The following is a 21213-nucleotide window of genomic DNA, read 5'->3' as shown; positions in this document are numbered from 1 at the left end:
GAAAAATAAGTAATTCCTAAAAATATTCTTTTTTCTTTTAATAATTAGGCAAGAGTCAAGTCTTCTGGCCCTTGGAAGAGAATTTGACTGACAGTCTCTAGGTATAAATAGAGAAAAACAAATCCAAGTGACCTACTCCTGAACCTCAGCCAGCCCACGGCTAACCTGTGCCTCAGTTAAATACAGTTCCTTGGTTATACAAAGTGAGAGTTGAAAGTTGTTCTAAAAAAATAAGGAGTATTAAATCTTCAGGTGATTGTTGTTTTTCTTTTCTCCGCTTTTCTTTCTTCTAGGTTTTTAGTTTTAATTTGTTGCTGTCATTGTGAGGTCGATCAGTCCTGTCTGACTCTTTGCAACCCCACGGACTGTAGCCTACCAGACTTCTCCATCCGTGCAATATTCCAGGGAAGAGTACTGGAGTGGGTGGCCATGGATCAAGCCTGGGTCTCCTGCGTTGCAGGCAGATGCTTTACCATCTGAGCCGCCAGGGAAGCTGTCGTTCTAACATTCACATAATAATCTGGGTTTGTGTCATTTCCTTAAAGAGGCAGATTTGGGACTTCCCTAGTGGTCCAGTAGGCTAAGATTCCACACACTCTCTACAGGGGCCTGAGTTCCATCCCTGGTGGAGGAACTAGATCCTACATGCGGCAACTAAAGATTCCAAGTGTCACAAGTAAGACCCGGTGCAGCCAGATAAATAAATAATACATTTTTAAAAAGGAGGCAGTTTTGGCTGCACAGAGCCTGCTGAGTGGCAACTGTGTCCTAGAGATGAGTACTTATATTTCACCACAACCCCTGCCTTCCCCGCATCTCTCATTTATGTTACTCTCCTGTTCCTCTTGATGTTTGAGTTTACAATGCCTGGCCTACATAACTGCATGGACTGAATGCTGGTCTATGGAGCTGAAGACTTGTCAAAAAGACGAGCGAAAGTATCTCTAAGTACAACTGTGACAAGTACCAGAGATGCCTGGTGTTATGAGGGCATTATGAAATCCCAGTTTCAAGGTTTGGAGAGTGAAGCCTCCAGAAGCTTTGTAGCTTTACCAAGATCCAAGGAGACACGTAGGCGGTAACTAGGCAAAAGCAGTGCAAGTGTTTCAAGTAGGAGGGAAAGCATGTGCAAAGCCCTGTGTTGGAACACGTGGCCCAGGTCTCGTTACTACACTGCCAGACGAACCGATCCCAAATTTAGTAGCTTGAAAGAACAGCAATCATTTTATTATCTCTAGTAGATCTGTGGGTCTGGAATTTGGAAGGAGCTTGACAAGGATCTTCTAATTTGGGATCTCTAGTGTGGAATGGCGGAGAAGGCAATGGCACCCCACTCCAGTACTCTTGCCTGGAAAATCCCATGGACCGAGGAGCCTGGCAGGCTGCAGTCCATGGGGTCGCTAAGAGTCGGACATGATTGAGCGACTTCACTTTCACTTTTCACTTTCATGCATTGGAGAAGGAAATGGCAACCCACTCCAGTGCTCTTGCCTGGAGAATCCCAGGGACAGGGGAGCCTGGTAGGCTGCTGTCTATGGGGTCACATAGAGTCGGGCACGACTGAAGTGACTTAGCATAGCATAGCATAGTGTGGAATGGACCACTGGGGGATAGAGTGCCTGGGTGCCGGCTGGGCCTCTGGAAAGCCATCCGTGTGATCTCTCAATGGGCTACTTTGAGCTTCCTCACAGCATGGCAGCCTCAGGGCGATCAAATTGTTTACTTGGCAGCTGAAGGCTTAAAGAGAGAGAATCCCACAGAGCAAGGCAGAGCTCTGAACAACAACAACAAGGCAGACCTACACTCTTCATCTGACTGAGCCTTGGATGGCACGCAGAGCCACATCCGCTGTAGTTCACTCGTTGTTGTTCAGTCGCTCAGTCGTGTCCGACTCTCTACAACCCCCATGGACTGCAGCAAGCCAGGCTTCCCTGTCTTTCACCATCTCCCAGAGCTGGTTCAGACTCTTGGCCACTGAGTCAGTGATGCCGTCCAACCATCTCGTCTTCTGTCATTGCCTTCTCCTCCTGCCTTCAATCTTTCCCAGCATCAGGCTCTTTTCCAATGAGTCAGCTCTTCACATCAGGTGGCCAAAGTACAGGAGCTTCAGCTTCAGCATCAGTCTTTCCAATGAATATTCAGGGTTGGTTTTCTTTAGGATTGACTGGTTTGATCTCCTTGCTGTCCAAGGAACTCTCAAGAGTTCTCCAGCACCATAGTTCAAAAGCATCAATTCCTCAGCACTCATTCAGTTCAGTTCAGTTGCTCAGTCGTGTCTGACTCTTTTCGACCCTATGAACTGCAGCACGCCAGGCCTCCCTGTCCATCACCAACTCCCAGAGTTTACCCAAACTCATGTCCATTGAGTTGGTGACACCATCCAACCATCTCATCCTCCATCGTCCCCTTCTCCTCCTGCCCTCAATCTTTCCCAGCATCAGGGTCTTTTCAAATGAGTCAGCTCTTCACATCAGGTGGCCAAAGTATTGGAGTTTCAGCTTCAACATCAGTCCTTCCAATGAACATCCAGGACTGATCTCCTTTAGGATGGACTGGGTGGATCTCCTTGCAGTCCAAGGGACTCTCAAGAGTCTTCTCCAACATCACAGTTCAAAAGCATCAATTCTTCGGCACTCAGCTTTCTTTATAGTCCAACTCTCACATCCATACATGACCACTGGAAAAACCATAGCCTTGACTAGATGAATCTTTGTTGACAAAATAATGTCTCTGTTTTTTAATATGCTGTCTAGGTTGGTCATAACTTTCCTTCCAAGGAGTAAGCGGCTTTTAATTTTATGGCTGTAATCACCATCTGCAGTGATTTTGGAGCCCCAAAAAATAGAGTCAGCCACTGTCTCCACTGTTTCCCCATCTATTTAGCATGAAGTGATGGGACCGGATGCCATGATCTTAGTTTTCTGAATGTTGAGCTTTAAGCCACTCATTGGCCCACTCACTAGGCACTCACTGGCTACAAGCAAAACACAAGCCAGTCCAGACTGGGTTAGTGCGATTAGACTCTACCTCCTGAGGGAGAAGTGGAAATGGAGTTTAAAGGAAAGTCAGGACTGGAGACACGGCAGGTGAGTGAGCAGCATTTGCGAGGTAATTGAAGCTTTCAGTGTGGGTGTTAATTGATGTTAACACCTGACAATTATCACTGCTCCAATCTCATAGCCCCTTGGCAGAACTTTGCATCTTTATAATTATTCAATTATTTGCTGAGTTTGTTCAGTTTGGCTAGGACTATGTGATCAGCTTTCATGAGGGCGGGGACTCAGGTCACCATGGTATCCCTAACTGTCAACACAATAGCTGATACATATAAATTTCCATCAACTGCTAAAGAACCAGAGCCTTTCTTTCTCTGCCGGAGTCTCTAAAAAACAAGGAACACCTGTAGGATTGAATGGCATATGTCAAGGTCACCTATACTACATGTTGCAAGGGGAAAGTGCTTGAGAACTGCTTGCCAGTCAGAGTGATTATTAATGGTAGACCAATTTCCTAGGGCTATTTCAGACATCTTAGGGATGCAACAAAAGATATAATGAAAGACCCCATTTCCAAAGCAAGAATTATTTAATTCCTAGGAATAAACATTACAACAAAAATTCACAACCTACGTGAAGAAAAAATTTAATAGATTGACACAGGGAAAATGTCAACAAATAGAAATATAAGCTATGTCATGGCTAGCAAGACTCTACATTATTAAGATACCAGATAGTTCACTTCAGTTCAGTCGCTCAGTCATGCCCAACTCTTTGTGACCCCATGAACTGCAGCACTCCAGGCCTCCCTGTCCATCACCAACTCCCGGAGTTCACTCAAACTCATGTCCATCGAGTCGGTGATACCATCCAGCCATCTCATCCTCTGCCATCCCCTTCTCCTCCTGCCCCCAATCCCTCCCAGCGTCAGGGTCTTTTCCAATGAGTCAACTCTTCACATGAGGTGGCCAAAGTACTGGAGTTTCAGCTTTAGCAGCAGTCCTTCCAAAGAACACCCAGGACTGATCTCCTTTAGAATGGACTGGTTGGATCTCCTTGCAGTCCAAGGGACTCTCAAGAGTTTTCTCCAACACCACAGTTCAAAAGCATCAATTCTTCTGTGCTCAGCTTTCTTCACAGTCCAACTCTCACATCCATACATGACTACTGGAAAAACCATAGCCTTGACTAGACAGACCTTTGTTGGCAAAGTAATGTCTCTGCTTTTGAATATGCTATCTAGGTTGGTCATAACTTTCCTTCCAAGGAGTAAGCGTCTTTTAATTTCATGGCTGCAGTCACCATCTGCAGTGATTTTGGAGCCCCCCAAAATAAAGTCTGACACTGTTTCCACTGTTTCCCCATCTATTTCCCATGAAGTGATGGGACCAGATGCCATGATCTTAGTTTTCTGAATGTTGAGCTTTAGGCCAACTTTTTCACTCTCCTCTTTCACTTACATCAAAAGGCTCTTTAGTTCCTCTTCACTTTCTGCCATAAGGGTGGTTAATGAGATATAATATAGACATTTAATGAGAGCCCAAGAACAACACAAACAGGATTTTGTTTTAGAACTAGATGAACCACATCTAAAATTCCTATGGAAAAATCAACAAGAAAACATTTCTGAAAATGCCTGACCACGTAGTGAATGTATCATAAAGCCTTTACTATTATAATTAAGACTATTAGGTACTAGTATCTAATAAGTTCCATGAATCAGTGGAGGAGAAAGGAAATTCCCAGATAGACCCAAACTCATGTAGGCATTTAATATTCAAAAAAGGTGGTATTTCAAACTGGTTAAGATGGATTTCATTCAATAAGTGGTTTGAGAAAACTGCTATGTAGCGTCTTCAAGAAAAAAATAAAGAGTTAAATCCATACTTCAGGGACTTCCCTGGTGATCAGGTGGCTAAGGTCAGGTCACATTGTGAGGAGACAGAACCCAGACCCCTACTTGGGGAACCTGACGTGTGTTGTCTGAGGAGTCTTGACAAATAGCTGAGAAAAAGAAACGAAAGGCAAAGGAGAAAGGGAAAGATATGCCCAACTGCAAGGAGAGAAAAGAAAGCCTTCTTATGTGACCAATGCAAAGAAATAGAGGAAAACAATAGAATGTGAAAGAGCAGCAATCTCTTCAAGAAAACTGGAGATATAAAGGGAACATCTCATGCAAGGATGGGCAGGGTAAAGGACAGGATCGATAAAGACCTAACAGAAGCAGAAGCGATTAAAAAGAGGTGGCAAAAATACACAGAACTATACAAAAAAGGTCTTAATGACCCAGATAACCTCAATGGTGTGGTCATTCACCTAGAACCAGACATCCTGGATTGTGAAGTCAAGTAGGCCTTAGGAAGCATTAGTATGAACAAAGTTAGTGGAGGTGATGGAATTCCAGCTGAGCTATTTCAAATCCTAAAAGATGATGTTGTTAAAGTGCTGCACTCAATATGTCAGCAACTTCGGAAAACTCGGCAGTGGCCACAGGACTGGAAAAGGTCAGTTTTCATTCCAATCCCAAAGATGGGTAATGCCAAAGAATGTTCAAATTCCCATACAATTGTGCTTATTTCACATGCTAGTAAGGTTATGCTCAAAATCCTTCAAGTTAGGCTTAAGCAGTACGTGAACTGAGAACTTTCAGATGTACAAGCTGGGTTTAGAAAGGCAGAGGAACCAGAGATAAAATGGCCAACATTCACTGAATCATGCAGAAAGCAAGGGAATTCCAGAAAAAACATCTACTTCTGCTTCATTAACTACCCTAAGCCTTTGACTGTGAGGATCACAACAAACTTTGGAAAATTATTAAAGAGACGGGAATACCAGACCACCTTACCTGTCTCCTATAAGCAGGTCAAGAAGCAACCATTAGAACCGAACATAGAACAAGGGACTGGTTCAAAATTGGAAAAGGAGTATGTCAAGGCTGTATATTATCACCCTCCTTATTTAATTTATATGCAGAGTACATCATGTGAAATGCCAGGCTGGATGAATCACAAGCTGGAATCAAGATTTCCAGGAGAAATATCAACAACCTCAGATATGCAGATGGTACAACCTAATGGTAGAAAGAGAAGAGGAACTAAAGAACCTCTTGATGAGGGTGAAAGAGGAGGGTGAAAAAGCTGGCTTGAAATTCAACATTAAAAAATGAAGACCATGGCATCTGGTCCCATCACTTCATGGCAAATAGAAGGGGAAAAGTGGAAGCAGTGACAGATTTTATTTTCTTCAAAATCACTGCAGATGGTGACTGCAAACATTAAATTAGAAGATACCTGTTCCTTAGAAGGAAAGTTATGACAGAACTATATAGCATACTAAAAAGCAGAGACACCACTTTGCCAACCAAGGTCCATATAGTCAAAGCTACGGTTTGAATGTGACAGTTGAACCACAAGGAAAGCTGATGGGAGGGAGGTTCAAGAGGGAGGAGACGTATGTATACTATGGCTGATTCATGTTGATGTATGGCAGAAACAAACCCAGTATTGTAAAGTAATTATCTTCCAATTTAAAATTAAAAAAAAATTTTTTAAAGAGGGCTGAATGCTGAAGAATTGATTCTTTCAAATTATAGCACTGGAGAAGACTCTCTTGAGAGTCCCTTGGACAGCACGGAGATCAAACTAGTCAATCCTAAAAGAAATCAACCCTGAATTGGGAAGACAAATCTTGAAGCTGAAGCTCCAATACTTTGGCCATTTGATGCGATGAGCCGACTCATTGGAAAAGACTCTGATGCTGGGAAAGATTGAAGGCAGGTGGAAGAGGAGGCGGCAGAGGATGAGATGGTTAGATAGCAATACTGACTCAATGGACATGAATTTGAGCAAACTCCTGGAGATGGTGGAAGATAGGGAAGCCTGGTACACTGCAGTCTAAGGGGTCACAAAGAGACAGGACTTAGTGACGGAACAACAACAGGCAACTGGATCCCACATGCTGCAACTGAAGATCTTGAGTGCTACAACTCAGACACAGTGCAGCTGAATAAATAAACAAATATATTAATAACTAAGTCTATACTTCACATCTTATACCTGGAAAAGCACTGAAAGGATAGAAGTTTATTTTTTGTTTTGTTTTTGTCCATGTGGGATCTTAGTTCCCAGCCCAGGGATGGAACCCATGCCCCCTACAGTGGAAGGATTAATTCTTAACCATTGGACCACCAGGGAAATCCCCAGGATCAAAGATTTAAATGGAAAGAACGAAGCCATGTGCGTACCAGCAGAATCCTTGGGAGAATTCTTTTATAATCTTGAAGTGGAGAAGACCCTTTTAAGTATAACACAAAATTGAGAAGCCTGAGGGGGAAAGATCAATGTATTTGACTTCAAGAAGATACAAAACATAATCATGTGAGGTAAAAAGGCAAATGACAAACCGGAGGAAGACTTACATCTCAATTACAGAAAAGGCGAATTTCAGGAATTCCCTGGTGGTCCAGTGGTTAGGACTGCATTCTCAATGCCAAGGGCTTGGATTCCATCCCTGTTTGGGGAACTGAGATCACATAAGCTGCAGCATAGTGTGGCAAATTTTATAACATGTAAAGAGGACCTAAGATATAGGGGGAGGGGAATTAGGTCAAGGTCATCAATAGGTACAAACTTTTGGTTAATTATAATTATATAATTATATGTACTGCTGCTGCTAAGTCGCTTCAGTCATGTCCGACTCTGTGCGACCCCATAGACGGCAGCCCACCAGGCTCCCCCGTCCCTGGGATTCTCCAGGCAAGAACACTGGAGTGGGTTGCCATTTCCTTCTCCAATGCATGAAAGTGAAAAGTGAAAGTGAAGTCGCTCAGTCGTGTCCGATTTTTCCCGACCCCATGGACTGCAGCCTACCAGGCTCCTCTGTCCATGGGATTTTCCAGGCAAGAGTACTGGAGTGGGGTGCCATTGCCTTTTCCAAAACAAGTACTAGAGATGTAATATACAACATGATAAAGATGATCAACACTGTTGCATGTTATAAATAAAAGTTGTTAAAAGACTACATCCTAAGGATTCTTATCACATGAAAAACAATTTTTTCCTATGTCTTGAATGTATCAATATGAAATGATGGATGCTCATTCACCTCTTGTGGTCATCACTGCATGACATGTATGTGAGGCAAATCATCACGTTGTATACCCTAAACTTACACAGTGCTGTAGGTCAGCTACACCTGAAGAAAACTGGGGAAAGAAGAGTTTCTATGAATAACAAAATGATCACTAACCCAGAATAAGAATGGATAGGACAATTCCCTGGCGGTCAGTGCTTAAAACTCTGAGGTTCACTGTAGAGGGCCCGGGTTCAATCCCTGATGGGGGAACTAAGATCCCATAAGCTACATGGTACAGCCAAAAAATAAAAAAAATTAAAAAATGAATTAAAGGATAGCATCAAACAGTTCATGGGAAATGAAAAACAAATTGTTCTTAGAAATAACAACATGAGTTCAAGAAAATACAGATTTTAATAGCAAGAGTCTGGAAATAATATCAATGTCAATCAACCAAAGACTGGCTAAATGAATTACGACAAATTTATACAATGGAATAATAATCAGGGATTTCTTTTTTTAAAAAGGAATGATGAAAAACACCATAAAGAAAATGAAAACATAAGACAGACATGGAGAAAGTATTTGCAAGTCACATACCTGATAAAGGGTTTGTATCTAGAATACATAAGAACTCTTAAAACTCAATGATAAGAAAATAAACCCAAGTGAAAAAAATGGTCAAAAGAACTGAGACACATGAACACATATAAACACATGAAAATATGTCATTAGGGAAATGCTAATAGGACACACACACACAAACACACACACACACTGAGATACTATTACACACACAACACCACCAAATTAAAGAATGCAGAGCAACAGGAATGCTTATTCATTGCTGACGGGAATGTAAAACAGTATAGCCACCGGGAAGACAGCTTGCAGTTTCTTACAAAGTTAAACGTACTTATCATGCAACCCAGCAATCCTAGTTCTAGGTATTTATACAAGTGAATTGAAAAGACATTAAAACCTTACACTAATGTTTACTGTAACTTTATTCGTAACAGTCAATCATGGGTAAAGCCAGGATGTCCTTCAATAGGTGAATGGACAAACAGCAGTCCCTCCATGCACAGCAATAACAAGGAACAGGAGCCAAGTGTGTGAAATAACACGATGAAACTAGATTGTATCTCTTTAGATGAGAAAAACAAAACCCAAGAGCCTACAGATGTTTGCTTCCGGTCATATGACGTTCTGAGAAAGGCAACATTATAGGGACAGAAAACAGATCAATGGTTTCCGGGGTTGGGGGAAGGGGACATAGTTGACCAACAGGCTACAGAGAACGTCTAGGTGTTTCAGTGATTGAACTGGTCTGCAGGCTATTGAAGTGGTGGATCCATGACTCTGCATTTTCCAAAACCATTACAGAATGACCTTTATCATATGGAAATGTTTAAAAATCAACAAAGATTCCAAGATGGAATGAAGACTATAACAAATGGATCTCACTGATGGCGTGAGATAAAAAAGCAGCTGACCTAAATAACATTGGAAAATGGTGTTTGGACTGGTAACTGTAAAGTTAAATGCAAAAACAACTGCATAAAAACACTCGCTTTAAAGTAAAATTGAAAAAATAAAAAACACTCATTCCAGTTGGTAAATTTGTTTCTCATAGGAATGAGAAATCTAAAAGTATTTTGAACTGAATTAAAATGCAATTATAACACATCAAAAAATTTGGAAATGCAATTAAAGCAATACTTAGAGGAAAATTCTTCAGGTACTCTGTCTATCTGACTGTGTGGATCACAACAAAATAGGAAAAATTCTTAAACAGATGGGAACACCAGACCACCTGACCTGCCTCCTGAGAAATCTGTCTGCAGGTCAAGAAACAAGTTAGAACTGGACGTGGAACAACAGACTGGTTCCAAATCAGGAAAGGAGTACGTCAAGGCTGTATATTGTCACCCTGCTTATTTAACTTATATGCAGAGTACATCATGAGAAATGCCAGGCTGGATGAAGCACAAGCTGGAATCAAGATTGCTGGGAGAAATATCAATAACTTCAGATATGCAGATGATACCACGCTTATGGCAGAAAGCGAAGAACTAAAGAGCCTCTTGATGAAAGTGAAAGAGGAGAGTGAAAAAGTTGACTTAAAACTCAGCATTCAGAAAACTAAGATCATGGCATCTGGTCCATCACTTCATGGCAAATAGATGGGGAAACAGTGGAAACAGTGACAGACTTTATTTTTTTGAGCTCCAAAATCACTGCAGATGGTGAGTGCAGCCCTGAAATTAAAAGACGCTTGCTCCTTGGAAGAAAAGCTATGACCAACCTAGGCAGCGTATTAAGAAACAGACATTACTTTGCTGACAAAGGTCTGTCTAGTCAAAGCTATGGTTTTTCCAGTGGTCATGTATGGATGTGAGAGTTGGACTATAAAGAAAGCTGAGCACCAAGAAATTGATGCTTTTGACTGTGGTGTTGGAGAAGACTCTTTTTTTTTTTTTATTTTTATTACACACTACAAAATACAATGCATGCTACACAATATGCTGCATAATCTACTAGCAGGGATAGAAGAGCATGACTGAGTTGTTCTTCATCAACCAGGAAAACGTTTCCTTAATCAATGTTCTCCAAACCCTTTGACACATAGGAACGGTTTACTCCAGAGACGCGCCTATCTCTTTCCATCAAATACCACTGATATGGATAATGGGCAACCCTTTTTTCCTTGCCCCCGTTACTGAACCTGTGGATGCGCACGGTGGCCATTCCCGGGATGAACAAGCACACGCCCATAACAGCGATCCCGGGAAGAACCTCGAACCACATCGCGACGCTGTTCCGGAGGCCAAACACTCCCTTCCAGGTCCCTTAAAGGTGACCCGGCTTCGATCTCTTCCGGGTAAGCTCCCGGAGAAGACTCTTGAGATTCTCTTGGACTCCAAGGAGATCAAACCAGTCCATCCTAAAGGAAATCAGTCCCGAATATTCATTGGAAGGACTGATGCTGAAGCTGAAACTCCAATACTTTGGCCACCTGATGTGAAGAACTGACTCATTGGAAAAGACCCTGATTCTGGGAAATATTGATGGCAGGAGAAGGGGACGGCAGAGGATGAGATGGTTGGATGGCATCATCGACTCGATGGACATGAGTTTGAGTAGGCTCTGGGAGTTGCTGATGGACAGGGAAGCCTGGCGTGCTGCAGGCCATGGGGTCGCAAAGAGTGGCACACAACTGAGCGACTGAACTGAACTGAGAGGAAAATTTGTAGTGTTGAATGCTTATCTCAGCACAGCATAAAAGTCTCAATCCTAGTCTCTTAAGAAACTTTCTTAAGTCTCTACTTAAGATAGAAAAAGATCAAATTAAACCCAAAGCAGGCAGAAGGAAAGAAATAACAAAGATAAGAGCAGATATCAATAAAATTGAAAGCAGGGGGCACAGGTTCATTCATTCAACATTTAGTATTTCTTATATCCATGCATTTTTGGGGCTTCTGTGGTGGCTCAGCAGTAATGAATCTTCCAGCCAATGCAGGAGACGGGGGTTTGATCCCTGGGTCAGGAAGATCCTCTGGAGAAGGAAATGGCAACCGTCTCTAGTATTCTTGCCTGGGAAATCCCATGGGCAGAGGATCCTGGCAGGTGACAGTCCATGGGGTCACAAAGGAGTTGGACACGACTTAGCAACTAAACACCAACAGCATGCATTTTTATACTTACATCGCAAATGAAGGCTTGGGAAACAATATTGTTTGGTATATTTAAGAATCTTATATAAATGGCATCATACTATTTGAATTCTTCTATGAGTTGCTTGTTTTCCCTTCAACGTTACATTTTTCGATGGCTCATCTATATTTATACGCATAGCTTTAGTCTGCTCATTGTCACTGCTATGGAGTAAGGCATCAAATGAGGATACCATCTTGTATTTACCCAGGCTTCCCTCGATGGACTTTTAGGTTAGTGCCATTTCCTGCTATTGTAACCAAGACTAGTGTCCACATCCTCACGTATCTCCTCACACACTTGGTAGATTTTACGTTTCCAATATTTGTAATGGGCTGTTTCACAAAACATCCAGTGAGGTAACCCTTATCTAAGGCCTCTTGCCTGTTGACTTTTCTAGATTTATGGTAGATATAACTTTCTCCCAATGCACCTAGACCTTGGGAAAATTGGGGAGGTAGGGTCACTCGTTGATTTGTTTATTCAATAAATAAATAAACAAAATTAGATATTTACTGAGCAATAACTATGGGCCAGACACTGAGAATACTGAAATGAACAAGACAGACCCCTGTTCTCATAGAGGTTACATGAAGAACGTCCCTCTCTTTTTCATTTTTTGGTCATTTTCTCTTCCCATTTGTCCAAAAAAATCTTTTTTAAAAAATTTATTTATTTGACTGTGCTGCATGCAGGGTCTTTAGTTGCACTGTGTGGGATCTAATTCTCTGACCAGGGACTGAACTCTGCATTGGGAGCATGGAGTCTTAGTATTGGACTTCCCCTGTCCTAAAAAATCTTGCTTGAGTTTCATTATAGGGATATGTTATAGGCTCCAGGATAAGTGAGGTGAGAAGTAGTGATCATGAGTTACTTCTAGGGCAATGAGGTAGCCCCTGTTGGCTTAGCCGACCTGTCTATCTCTCAAATTTATTACTAAGTAATCCAGTAGGGAAAACAGATCCCTCACGATATAAGTTTAAGTTGATCCTGTAGGAGAATCCACTGCTTATCTCAAGGTTATTTGGAAATAAGATGATGTATTTTTACATTATCCTGCAAGCAGAAAGCTACAGGGAGCAATTTTCTCTGTAACACTAGAAAGCTTTCTGGTCATGCAAAATAACTTTTGGCTTCGTGCAAATAATTTCTCATTAAGGGCACTTTTCTTTTTGGCTGCGATGCTCAACTTCTGGGATCTTTTTTCTCTGACCAGGGATTGAACTCCGGGCCCAAGGCAGTGAAAGCTCTGAATCTTAACCAGGGGATTCCCACAAGTGCTCTTGTTATACTCAAATATTACGTAGTCTCTAGAGAGCTTTTGTATTTTATTACCGTTTTTAAAATTAAATTGCTTGAAAGGAAAGCAAAAGTGAAAGCGAAAGTCGCTCTGTTGTGTCCGACTCTTTGCGACGCCATGGACTGCACAGTCCATGGAATTCTCCAGGCCAAAATACTGGAGTGGGTAGCCTTTCCTTTCTCCAGGGGATCTTCCCAACCCAGGGATCGAACCCAGGTCTTCCACGTTGTGGGCGGATTCTTTACCAGCTGAGCCACAAGGGAAGCCCTATATTTTATTATAGTTTTTAAAATTAAATCGCTTACTCAATGTAATATGTTCATAGTTTTGAGAGTCAAATAGTTTTAAGAAGCTTATCATGAAACAACACCCCAACCCACTCACTGTGAACTCTTTCAGCTCTTCCGGTATCTTCTTTTGTCTGTCTGTCTTTCTTTCATTTTGCTGGGCCGGATCTTAGTTGTGGCACTTGGGATCTTTCATTGCTGTGGTCAGGACTTTTAGCTGAGGCAAGTAGGATTTGGTTTCCTGACCAGGGATTGAATCTCAGTCCTCTACATTAGGAGCATGGAGTCAGTCACTGGACCACCAGGGAAGTCTCTTCCTTTGTATTTCTAAATGACATGCCTGTACAGATAGTTCTTGATTCTTCCATTTAGACTTCTACTGTTGCTCGCTTACTATGGTATAGAGAATTTTGTTCTCTTAGTCCTATTCCAACCCACTCCACAACACAGATTTCTCCTTTTCTCATCCTTCCAATATGGTTCTATCACAATTCTTGACTCAATATATATTTGACTGTATAAGTAATGGTATTCACCACTGATTATATAGAGCATTATGGTTCAACTGGGAGAAGGCAATGGCACCCCACTCCAGTACTGTTGCCCAGAAAATCCCATGGATGGAGGAGCCTGGTGGGCTGCAGTCCATGGGGTCGCTAAGAGTCAGACACGACTGAGTGACTTCACTTTCACTTTCCACTTTCATGCATTGGAGAAGGAAATGGCAACCCACTCCAGTGTTCTTGCCTGGAGAATCCCAGGGACAGAGAAGCCTGGTAGGCTGCAGTCCATGGGGTCGCACAGAGTCAGAAACGACTGAAGCGACTTGGCAGCAGGCATGGTTCAATTGCATTTCTTACATACATTTCCTTCCCTGAAGTTATTATTTGCCTTGATTTTTCATTTCCTCATGTAACAGGATGTAATAGAGAACTATTTCAGTCTGAGTTTCAACTGATGCTTCCCCATTCCAAAGTTAAATCCACCCAGGCGGGACTTGTAAAAGAGGTGATTAAAAACTGGTTACAGCAGCTTTATCCGTGATTGCCAAAATGTGGAAGCATGTCCTCCAGTAAGTGAAGAGATAAACTGTGGTACATTCAGACAATGGACTGTTATTCTACACTAACAAGAAATGAGGCATCAATCCATGAAAAGACATGACGAAAACTTAAATGCAAATTACTGAGAAAAAGTCAATCTGGAAAGATTACATACCATGTGATTTCAAGTGTATAACATTCTGGAAAATGCAAAACTATGGAGACTGTTAGAAGAAGATTAATGGTTGCCGGGGGCTTGGAGGGAAGGAGGATGAATAAAAAGAGCACAGAGGATTTTTCAGGCAGTGAAACTATTCTGCACGACTCTATAATGGTGGATGCGTGCGTGCTCAGTTGCTTCAGCCATGTCTGACTCTTTGTGACCCCATGGACTGTAGCCTGCCAGGCTCCTCTGTCCATGGGATTTTCCAGGCAAGAACACTGGAGTGGATTGCCATGCCTCCTCCAGGGGATCCTCCCAGGGATTGAACTCACATCTCCTGTAGCTCCTGTATTGCCACTAGGGAAGCCCCATAATGGTGGATACATGCCATTATATATCTTTTCAAATAGATTCCATGTGATACCATGTGGTATTATATAGAATATATAACACCAAGAGTGAATCCTAATGTAAATTATGGACTTTGATAATAATGGCTGTGCAGGTTTTTGTTGTTGTTAATTTTTGGTCACTACAAGTGGCATGAGGGATCTTAGTTCCCCAACTAGGATTGAACCCATGCCTCCTACATTGGAAGCGTAGAGTCCTAACCACTGGACTGCCTGGGAAATCCCCTGAGTAGGTTCATGATTGTAACACATGTACCAGTCGGGTACAGGAGGTTGACAGTGGAGGAAGCTATGGATCTGTTCAGTCAGAGCATACACAGAACATTTCTCTACCTTTTGATCAATGTTACTATGAACCTAAAACTGCTCTAAAAAAATAATAAATTAAACCTACTCAATAAAAAAAAAAAACACTGATTTTTATCTTTGGTCCCTTACCCATTCAAGAGCATGAAAGGGCTGAGGTTGAAATTTCCAGAGATTATTAAAAAAAAAAGTTTGGAGAGAATGAGATGTGGTAATACATTTGCTCGTTTGTGGGGAGGGGAGGAGAAAGGTGTTTTTTCTTTGCGCCTAAAGAAAGGCACTTCGGTAAGACCTCTTGAAGAGCTTGATGAGTCTCAGGAAGCCCAGGTGACACAGTGAGTGCTGACTCATGCCGAGAGGCGTAGACAAAAGGCACCGAGGCTGGCTAATTGCTTTGACAGAGGCAGAGGGCACGGGGAGGTGGCCTTCAAGGATGCAGGACAGTGTCCTGAGGACCAGATTGGGCTGTGCTGGGCAAACACCAGCTTGCATCTTTTCTGAGAGGTTTGCCCTGTGGTGTGAGGTGACCCCATCAAAAGAGGTTGGATGGCTGGGGGCTAAAGGCAGAATTGTAAGCAGTCATCAACTTGAGGGGTCTTCAGGTTGACCAAGGCCCCACCCATGGAGTAGAGTGCAGGCTGGTAGGTGGGATGGGGTGGGGTGGAGGAGTGTCTCTGGAGCCTCACAGATGGAAGAGGTAGAGTTCCTTGTGAACGCCTGCCAAGGTCACAGAGCACCCACATCGCCTCTTCTCTTTTGCCTCCACAGCCCGCTTCATTCCTGGAGGCACCACAGGCTGACTCCTGAGTGGAGGAGGGTGGTGGAAGGCCTGGGTGGGGAAACAGAGAAGCCCACCAGGCTAACCCTTTTCACCTCAGGTGACCAGTCCAAAGAGACAGAAGGGGAGATGATTTTATTTTAAATAAATTTGAAAGTTTTGACTCATTAGAGCGAATCAAGTGAAACTGCCAGTATTCAACCACCTATGTTCACAAGAATGACAAGTTCATGTGATTCAGCAGAATGCATAAGAGGGGACATTATAATTACTGAACTGAGACTGTCTGGGGGTTTTAAGTGATGAGAGTTTTATGACCTCAGAGTGAGGTTTGCCCTAGACTTTATCAAATGGGTATGAGGGAAGAACTGTCTTCCCAGAGACAATCTGAAGATGCGAAGAATAAACTTTGCATCCAAGAATAAACTTCTTTTTTGCCTACACCTCATAGGTCCCATCTGTTCAACAAATTGGCTACACTTTGTTTTCTATGTGCTTATCACCAGTCGACCCACAAAGTCGCTGACAGGAATAGAAACCTCTCAATAGACTCAAATACATAAGATAGCCTATTAATATTTTTCTTTTTGTCTTGGAGACTTCCCCCATGCTTCTCTGTTCTCTTGCTCTGATTAGGACTGATTCCTCTCAGCCTACTAGAAGTGGCAACACTAACCCTTCCTTTTGCCTCTTTCCTGAGCTGGATCTCCTGTTTCCTGGATTCCCTAAGTTCCTTTTCTCATGGCTCTCTCCCTCATGCTCCATTCACTTTCTGAGAAAGAGAAGATTTTGAGAGATTACATATCTGGAAATGTCTTCATTCTATCCTCACAGTTCATGGATAATTTGGCTGGGTATAGAACTTTAGATTAGAAAACACTGTCCCTTCAGAACACAGAATTTTTCTATCTTATTCTGGCAGAGGGGATGGGGGGAGTGGAAATCTGTTCCTTAGAACCTTACACTTAGATGGGGAACCAACTTTTCTCTTATTTCTTCTCTTTTTCTTTCTTTGCCTCCCCCTCCTCCTCTTTCTTCTTCTTGCTGTTGGTGGTGGGGGAAAATTCTATATTGTCAGGTTCTCAAGCTCTAGAGCTATCAGAAAGCACACAACTGTTTTCCTATCATAGAATTGTATTTACAAAGCAGAGAATTTTGGTTCTTACGCCTTCTGTTGTGTTGAACTACTGCTATAGAAAGACCACACGTATATCATGTAGATAAAAGGCACTTTGGCTGGCTAACTGCTTTTGCCAATTAAAAGACCTTGAAAAATTACTTCTCTAACATTCCTAATATTACACTTAGCCTTGGGATGATGTAGGGTAGGGGAAATATTGGTTTGATGAGTGTATTGACTTGGTGAGTGAGTTAGATAAGGAGGTGATTAGAGTTACAGACTAGAGATTCGTTGCCTTGTGTATGAAAGATGTGCTCTGAGCTGAGCCCTTTGCTATCTCTAAGGATTGAGTAGCCCTGCGAGGAGCAGTCTCTTCCCCATCAACAAGTTTTTTTTTTTGGTGGGGGGAGGGTACTGCACTGGGTCTTCGTCACTGTGTGCAGGCTTTGTCTAGTTGTGGTGAGTGGGGGGCTACTCTTTGTTGCAGGGCATGGGCTTCTCATTGCAGTGGCTTCTCTCATTGCAGAGCACAGCCTCTAGGCTCACGGGCTTCATTAGCTGCAGCACATGGACTCAGCTGTTGCGGCTTGCAGGCTCTAGAGTACGAGCTCCGTAGCTGAGGCACATGGACTTAGTTGCTCTGTGCCATATGGGATCTTCCTGGATCAGGGACTGAACTCATGTCCCCACATCGGCAGGCAGATTCTTAACCCCTGGACCATGAGGCAGTTGTGTTTTTAAGATATCAAAACATCAGAAAATACATAAAATTTAAAACATGATTGATGCTACACCTTCCAGGGAATTACATTACTCTTTCAGATGCTAACCTGATAGGTCCCATCAAATATGAGAAAGAAGGGGCTTCCCGGGTGGCGCTAGTGGTAAAAAAAAATCCACCTGCCAATGCAGGAGACACAAGGGCTGTAGGTTCAGTCCCTGGATCAGGAAGATTCCCTGGAGGAGGAAATGGCAACCCCCTCCAGTATTCTTGCTTGGAGAATCCCATGGACAGAGGAGACTGGTGGGCTACAGTCCACAGGGTTGCGGAGAGTCAGACATGACTGGAGCGACTCAGCACACACGCATGAGTAGGAAGAGTAATAGATAGACATTGCATGAAGCAAGTTTGTTACTCATAGCTGTACTGTTGCAGCCCTAGATCAAAGATCATAAACAGTATTACTTAGATTAAATGTCCTCCATACTTAAAAGAATAACATTACCCAAGGCAAACAAAGGCTTCCCTGGTGGCTCAGAGGTTAAAGTGTCTGCCTGCGGGAGACCTGGGTTCAATCCCTGGGTCGGGAAGATCCCCTGGAGAAGGAAATGGCAACCCACTCCAGTATTCTTGCCTGGAGAATCCCATGGACAGAGGAACCTGGTGGGCTACAGTCCACGGGGTTGCAAAGAGTGGGACACGACTGAGTGACTTCACTTTCACTTTCAAGGCAAACAAAGTGTACCAGTGAAGCAAAAGTTTTTGGAGGGTGTGGACACAGACAGAGCTTCTGAAAGGGTGGAGCTGGCTTGACAAGTTTTTGTTTATCAGTGCTTAGGAGAATGCAAAAGGAAGTAACTGCTCCTGGGGCGGGAGAAGGAACATCCTTCAGTTTGCATCAAGGTTTAGGAGAAAAGAAGGGGAATCATGGCTCGGTTAATGTTGGGACAAAGTGTCACTGGTAAGTTCAGGTTTTGGTTTCCAATGGACTTCAGTTCAAATCCTGCACTGGCCACCCACTGGGTTCTTTGGACAAGTCAGTTAATGATAATAAATAATATTTATGGAGGAACACTATGTGTCAGGCACTCTTTTAAGTGCTTTACATGTCCTAATTAACTCCCGACAACAATCTTATGAGGTAGGTACTATAATTTCTTCCATCTTACGGATGCAGAAACTGAGGCAGAGTAGTTAAGTCACTTGCCCAAGATCAACAAACTTTTATTAAGTGGAGGAGCTATTTCCAACAGAGCCTGCCATGTATCTCACATCCTTTAGTCAATTCCTTTTCTTACCTAAGTTAGAGCAGGTTTCTGAACTCTGTGATATGATAAATTATAGGGTTTTCATGCATATTGTCACACATGTATAAAGAATTTAATGCTATATAAATGGTAGATATTCATATTCAATGAGATATGAGATTATAAAATGAAGATTAATGTTAAAATAATTGAGAAAGTATGAAACCACATTGGAAAATGGCGTACAAATTTTTTTTAACAGTATGGATGGATGATTTTCTTTCTTCTTTTTTAAAAATTTATTTATTTTTATCTCTTTTTATTTTTGACTGCGCTGGGTCTTTGTTGCTGCAGGGGTTTTTCTCTACTTGCAGCACATGGGCTCTGGGTGCCTGGGCTTCAGCAGTTGTGGCGTGTAGGGTCAGTGGAAACTGGTGTATGGATTTTTAAAAACAATATGATTTGCAGAGAAAAACTTGCAAATATGTTTCAGATATTTTGTCCTGAACCATTTGAGGGTAAAGGATAACTTGATACCTCATCATCCCAAACACTTTAGTGCATATTTCCTACAATAAGGACTTTCTGCTATGTGATACACACATCCAAATAAAATTAATATGATACAGAACTGTAATCTAATCCTCAGACCCCCTTCAGATTTGCCAATATGCCAAATAATGTAACTTCCAGCTATAAGACCTTTGCATTCGGATTGTTCTGTTTCTTTCCGTGTGGAACAGTTCATCAGTCTTTCCTCAACTTTCTTGTCCTTGACACGTTTGACGATTGCAGGGCAACTGTTTTGTGACATGTTCCTCCATCTGGGTTTAATTGAGGTTTCCCCATGATTCTATTCAGGTTTTTGGCAGGAAAATGAAACACTAACAATGGAATGTTCTCACTGACATCTGGCCAGGTGACATGGGACTGTGATTTTTCCCCTCGCAGTCCATTCTGAAGGAGATCAGCCCTGGGATTTCTTTGGAAGGAATGATGCTGAAGCTGAAACTCCAGTACTTTGGCCACCTCATGCGAAGAGTTGACTCATTGGAAAAGACTCTGATTCTGGGAGGGATTGGGGGCAGGAGGAAAAGGGGATGACAGAGGATGAGATGGCTGGATGGTATCACTGACTCGATGGACGTGAGTCTGAGTGAACTCCGGGAGTTGGTGATGGACAGGGAGGCCTGGTGTGCTGCGATTCATGGGGTCACAAAGAGTCAGACACGACTGAGTGACTGAACTGAACTGAACTGACGGTGTTCACTCTGCACGCTTGATTCAGGTGGCATCTGCTGGGCTTCACATCTGTATAGTTACTCTTTTTCCCTTTTTATTATGTATTTTGTAGAGAGGCACTTTGAAGTTAGGTAAATATCAGATTCCTCATCGGACTTTTCTTTCTTTAAAAAATTTTTTTCATTGAGGTATAGTTAATGTACAATATTTCATGTTTCAGGTGTAAAACACAGTGTTTCAGAATTTTTAAAGATTATACTCCATTTACAATTATTATAAAATATTGGCTACAGCCCCTGTGCTGTACAATATATCCTTGTACCTTATTTATTTTATGCACAGTAGTTTGTACAGATACAGACTTTCAATTTATTTTTCTCTTATATTGAACAGGTTATAATCTATTGCTTTATTTTTAACTGAGATGTAATTCACATACCATTAAAATCACCCTACAAAAACAGATAATAAATGAAACCTGGCATATCTATACAGTGGATTATTGAGCTGTGTATAAAAGAATGAAGTAATGATACATGCCACAACATGGATGAACCTGGGGGGAAAAAACTAATGAAAGAAGCCAGTCAAAATATCATACAATTACATGAATTTTCCAGAAGAGGCAAATCCATAGAGACAGAAAGTAGATTAGTAGGTGCCTAGGGCTGGGGTGGGTGGGGAGGATTTCCAAGAAAGCTTCATTTGGTGCCTTTCTTCACCTTCAGTTCTCTGCTTTGGAACAGTCCCCTTATCAACTTCCCTTGGTTTCTTCATCTTACTTATAACCTGTTTCTACTGGACTATAAA

At 42.2% G+C, this 21213-nt stretch overlaps 1 protein-coding gene across 1 annotated transcript; it reads right to left on the bottom strand.

Moving 5' to 3' along the window:
- Positions 1-10656: 10656 nt before the first annotated feature.
- Positions 10657-10942, bottom strand: LOC102397866 (NADH dehydrogenase [ubiquinone] 1 alpha subcomplex subunit 1-like). The gene has a single exon (XM_044927560.2). The coding sequence runs from the start codon at positions 10878-10880 to the stop codon at positions 10668-10670; it is 213 nt and encodes a 70-aa protein (XP_044783495.2). The 5' UTR covers positions 10881-10942; the 3' UTR covers positions 10657-10667.
- Between the last annotated feature and the right edge of the window lie 10271 nt (positions 10943-21213).

Source organism: Bubalus bubalis, chromosome 14, assembly GCF_019923935.1.
Source record: "Bubalus bubalis isolate 160015118507 breed Murrah chromosome 14, NDDB_SH_1, whole genome shotgun sequence".
Lineage (NCBI taxonomy): Eukaryota > Metazoa > Chordata > Mammalia > Artiodactyla > Bovidae > Bubalus > Bubalus bubalis.
Note: the sequence above shows the minus strand (reverse complement) of the source record. Positions and strands in the feature narration are given on the sequence as shown.